Source organism: Propithecus coquereli, unplaced genomic scaffold (assembly GCF_000956105.1).
Source record: "Propithecus coquereli isolate 6110/MARCELLA unplaced genomic scaffold, Pcoq_1.0 Scaffold252, whole genome shotgun sequence".
Lineage (NCBI taxonomy): Eukaryota > Metazoa > Chordata > Mammalia > Primates > Indriidae > Propithecus > Propithecus coquereli.
Genome location: NW_012148086.1, coordinates 4,774,762 through 4,780,043, shown reverse-complemented (window position 1 = coordinate 4,780,043; position 5,282 = coordinate 4,774,762). Strand labels below are relative to the sequence as shown.

General features: G+C 40.7%; 1 protein-coding gene across 2 annotated transcripts in view; it reads left to right on the top strand.

Annotated features, from left to right (window-relative positions):
* STK17A (serine/threonine kinase 17a) overlaps window positions 1–5,282 on the top strand; it is a 50,835-nt gene that overhangs the window by 28,457 nt on the left and 17,096 nt on the right. For both annotated transcript variants that reach the window (XM_012646980.1, XM_012646981.1), the window contains one exon: window positions 1,776–1,920. In XM_012646980.1, coding sequence (XP_012502434.1) covers window positions 1,776–1,920 — 145 coding nt within the window. The remainder of the gene's footprint in view (window positions 1–1,775; window positions 1,921–5,282) is intronic.

Sequence of the window (5,282 nt, the reverse complement as noted above, 5' to 3'; positions counted from 1 at the left end):
CGCTCTTGCTCAGGCTGGTCTCGAACTCCTGAGCTCAAACAATCCGCCTGCCTTGGCCTCCCAGAGTGCTAGGATTACAGGCGTGAGCCACTGCACCCGGCCTTGTCTGGTGTTCTGATGTCTGAAAATAGCTGATTCATATACTTTGCTAATTTTCTAGTTGTTTATAGCTAGAGGGCAAGTTTCATACCATTTCACTGGAGGGGGAAGTAGCAACTTATTCTTTCAAGAGTGCACCATGTATTTTCCACACGAATGTGCCCATACGCATGTGCTCACTGCGCCCGAATTGCACCCTTGCTATTTCACATGGATTCCTAGTTAGCCTTCACGGGTCCGAATAGATGTCATCTTTCTAACATCTTTTTTCCTCCTTCCTTTTCAATTAATTGTTCAATTGCTAAGTTATCAAATCACTTCATATATAATTTCAGACACATATATTTGATATTAAAAGTGTCTTTTATTTTCCTCTCCCCAGCTAGTGCTTGAAGGCTCAGACATACTTGTCTTTTATCTTTCTATCTCTAGGACATAGCACAAGGCCTAACATATTTGACTGATATTTGTTGAATTTGAATCGTGAAGGAGTAAAGATGCAAGCTGGGCCTCTAAGCAGGATAGAGATGGAAGTGCTAGTTTATGTAGACAGAGGACTGTGGGGTGTCTGAGGTTGGGAGCTACGGTCTAGCCAATGTACAGACAGCCCAGAAGCTCGGTTACTCTCAGCCTCTGAACATCAGTTATGTGGCTATGAATAATGTTGGTCAAAAGATGCTTATCCCGTAATTTTCTAAGGGCCACTAGAAAGTTATAACTTTAAAGTTCTTAATAGTTTTTTATAAAAGTAGTTTTTGTGTAAAAAATTTTTTGTTAAATGTAGTTGCAGAAATCTTGCTACAGTTAAAGATAGATACAGCAAAGCTATTTTAGAGCTTCTCTAATGTCTGTGAAGGCAGGCGCTTTGTGTGAAATAGCTGTTAATATTCTTACGTTTTCTCTTACCATACTTGAGACATGCTTTTAACATCTCTGTTCTTTGGTAAAATTTTATTTAGTTCCATTAATTAATATGATAGTTTAGTTAATGGGTGAAACTTACATTGAAGCAGGGTAATATATGATTGCACATGTACTGAGAGGAATGTAGTCTTAATGATCAAGGCGAGCTTTTAAAACTTCTTGGAATAGTCTGTATTTGAAGTGCATCCTTGAAAATTTTCAGAAAACTATGGTTAGCAATATATTTCGTGCTTATGTGAACTACAGGTTGTTGAGAAAACAGAGGGGAAACCATTTGTTTAACAAGAATGGGTAAACATCATAGTGGAAAGGACTAATAAGAAATTGCTCTTAAATTTTAGGTAAAGAAATCTTCGTATGTATGTAAATTGACCTCTGGTGAATTTTGTTGCAGATGGTATTAATGAGCTGAGGGACTCAGATAACAATAGATTGTGATTAAGAAGCTTTTTCGGCCAAAATACAGTTCTTTGTTTCAGTTGGGGAACACAGACAGTTCTGAGTGCTGCCAGCTCACTGTGGCCCGTGTGTGCAGAGGGCTTTGTGGGTGTGTGTTACATCGTGGCGCATGTCTAGCTGCTTGGGACCCAGTTGGCTCAGCCCTGACTGTGTTTTGCTTCAGGTTTTAAATTCCATGTTAACAGTATACAGTACTGCCAGGCTGTCATCACCTTACTCTGTAGTTTCGTTGTAAGTGTTTACCATTTCCTTTCTCACGAGTTATACATTACTTTAATTTTGCTCTTCTCTAGTGCTGCTGGGGGTGAAATCTTTGACCAGTGCGTTGCAGACAGAGAAGAAGCCTTTAAAGAAAAAGATGTTCAAAGACTCATGCGACAGATTCTCGAAGGTGTTCACTTTTTACATACTCATGATGTAGTTCATCTTGATTTGAAGGTAAGATCTGAATTACTTTACAGGTTTTTTTTTTTTTTGAGATGGGGTCTAGCTATGTTGCCCAGTTAGATTAATCAGGGAGATAATGTGCATGTGTGTACATGGAAAGATAAATAATACAATGCCAAAAATATGGAAATCAGAGAATACGGTTGAGGTAAGTGAAGGCTTCCTGGTGGAGCCAGTATTGAGTTAGACCTTATTTAAAAAAGTGGGGTTTATATAAGTAGAGAAGAGTAAGAAAATAATTACCTCACAGGAGTTAGAAGTACTTGTGATGTGTTTGGGGGAAAAAAACGGGACAGTTTCACTGGAATTGAGAGATCAATCAGGAGATACTGAAAGTTGAGAAAAGGCCAGATTCCAAGGGTTTCATATGTCATGAAGAGAGAGATGATTTTTGAGCCAGGAATATTTGAAAAGCAGTGTTTGGGGAAAGTTAGGCAGCAGTAAATAAAATAATTGAGAGAATTGAAGAGATTAGAGGCAGATGGATTTCTAATTTAAAATTGTCAGCCGGGCGCGGTGGCTCACGCCTGTAATCCTAGCACTCTGGGAGGCTGAGGCGGGCGGATTGTTTGAGCTCAGGAGTTCGAGACCAGCCTGAGCAAGAGCGAGACCCCCGTCTCTACTAAAAATAGAAAGAAATTACTTGGACAACTAAAAATCTATATAGAAAAAATTAGCCAGGCATGGTGGCGCATGTCTGTAGTCCCAGCTACTTGGGAGACTGAAGCAGAAGGATTGCTTGAGCCCAGGAGTTTGAGGTTGCTGTGAGCTAGGCTGACGCCACGGCACTCTAGCCCAGGCAATAGAGTGAGACTCTGTCTCAAAAAAAAAAAGGAGGGGGGAAACATAGCTCTTTCCCTTCAAGTGCTAAAAGTCTAGCAAAGGAGATAGATATACAGGTTGAGCATCCCTAATCTGGACATCTGAAATGCTCCCAAATCCAAAACTTTTTGAGCACTGACATGATGCCACAAGTGGAAAATTCCGCACCTGACCTCATGTATTGCCCTAGAAAGACACTCACTGACTGTGGCTTACAAGACAGCCCCTACAGGAATTAAGGATGCTAAGGGCAGAATGACTCTGCTGGGACGTGCTAATGCAGCAGGCACGCCTAGGTGTAAACTTGCTGTGAGTCCACATGGGTGGCTGAGATAGTAACACCTTTGTTTTCTGATGGTTCAGCATACACAAACTTTGTTTCATGCACAAAATTATTAAAAATATTGTATAAGTTCCCTTCAGGCTGTGTGTATAAGTTGTATATGAAACATAAATGAATTTTGTGTATAAACTTTGGTCCCCTCCCCATTATGTATATGACATACATAATACGTCATTATGTATATGCAAATATTCCAAAATCCAAAAAAAACCAGAAACACTTATGTCCCAAGCATTTTGGATGAGGGATATTCAACCAATGATGGCAGTGATGTGTTTTAGTAGAAATGCTTGTCAGTTGCTGTGCGAACATAGAGTATAGTAGCCATAATGTAGGAAGCATTTACTGTGTGCCAGGCACTATGCTAAGTCCTCCAAGCCAGCTTGTGTGCTTTACTCACATTATTTATAAATTTGCTTTAATATACATTGTAAATTTTAGAACAAGGTTTTATATGAGAATAAACTCAGAAATAATCAACCTAAAGTTGTGCTACAACATGAGTAGCAGAGCCAGGATTTTAGTCCAGGATTGTATGAGTCCACAGCCTCTGCTTGCAGCCACGCGCTGCGCTACTTTCCCTGGTTGGCAGGGTGGGGGCACTTCCTGAAGAGGAGACATTTAGCATTATATATTAGCCCATCATGCCTAACTCAGAATTTATTAGGTTCTTTTCCCTCGTCCTCCCATGCTTCTCTCTCTGACTTCTCTTCTCCCTCATCCCCTGCTAGTCCCTCTCCATCCTCTACCCTGCATGCTAGACACACTTCTGTTTTTCCAGCACTTAAAGATGTCATTCCATTGTTGCCGTCTTTGCATTGTTTATGACAGGAAGTCTGTGATCATTCTTACCTTGGTTCACCTGCAAATGTGCCTTTTTAAAGATTTTTTTCCTTCTTTCTGGTTTTCAGCAATTTGGGCATGATATGCCTTGGTTTATTTGTGTTTATCCTGCTTGGGGTTCATTGTGCTACTTGTATTGTTGTGTTTATAGTTCTTATCAGATCTGAAAATTTAGTTTTTCAGCCATTATGTTTTCTAATATTTTCCTGCCCCCACCTCTCTTTTTCCTCCAGTTACAGTGTGTGAAACTGCTTGATACTGTCCCACAGGTCCCTGTTTATTTTGTTCAATCTTTCCCCCCATCTCTGTTCTTCCCATTGGATGGTTTCTATTGCTATGTCTTAAAATTCACTGATTCTTCTGCAGTGTCTGATCTGCTATAAAGACCATTCAGTGAATTTTTCATTTTAGATACTATATTTTTTCATCTCTGGAAGTTCCATTTGTTTCTATACTTTCCATCTCTCTCCTTGTTATGTTTGTATTTTACTTTAAATCCTTGAGCAACTTTATAACACCCAAAGTCCTTATCTGCCAGTTCCATTATCTGTGTCATTTCCGGGTCTGTTTTTGTTGTTTTTCCTGTTAGTTGTGGGTCATAATCGTGGCATTTTCAGGCAGCTGGAAATTTTTGGTAGGATGCCGTACGTTTAGAATGGTACAGTGTTAAGTTGATTTTATTCCATTAAAGATTGGTGAAGTTTGTTTTGGCAGGGAGTTAAATTACTTATGGTTCAACTTCGTCAGGGCAGGTCTAGGGCTGGTTTGGCTGTAATAATAAGGAGGGCCCTCCTGGGGTGGGGTCAGGATCTGTTGATTGCCCTAAGTATTTGGAGTGGTTTTTCTACTCAAACTAGAGAAAATTCAAATGTTTTACCCTGTCCTCTGTGAACACTGGGAATCGTTCAGCTTCTTCTGGGAAGAAATGCTTTGCCTGACCTTGCAGAGTTTCACCCTGTGCATGTGCATATGAGCATTTGGTCTAAGACTCCAAAATGCTGCTGCTATTTCTGGAGATCTTACTGTGTGTAGCTCCCTCCTCTCTACTACTCTACCTGCAAATTTCAACTGCCTTAGCCTTGCCAAGCTCCCAGTCTGTCTTCTCCATTTAGCACGGCCACAGCATTCTGCTTGGGTTCCTTCCCCACCTTGTACCACTGCCCATAAACTGCCTCCATGTGGGAAGCCCGGTAGATAAAGAGGGCTCACCTTGTTTGTTTCCCTCCTCTCAGGACTCATGGTTCTACTTACACTGTCTGGTGTTCTTTTTTTTTTTTTTTTGAGACAGAGTCTCACTCTTTTGCCCGGGCTAGAGTGAGTGCCGTGGCATCAGCCTAGCTCACAG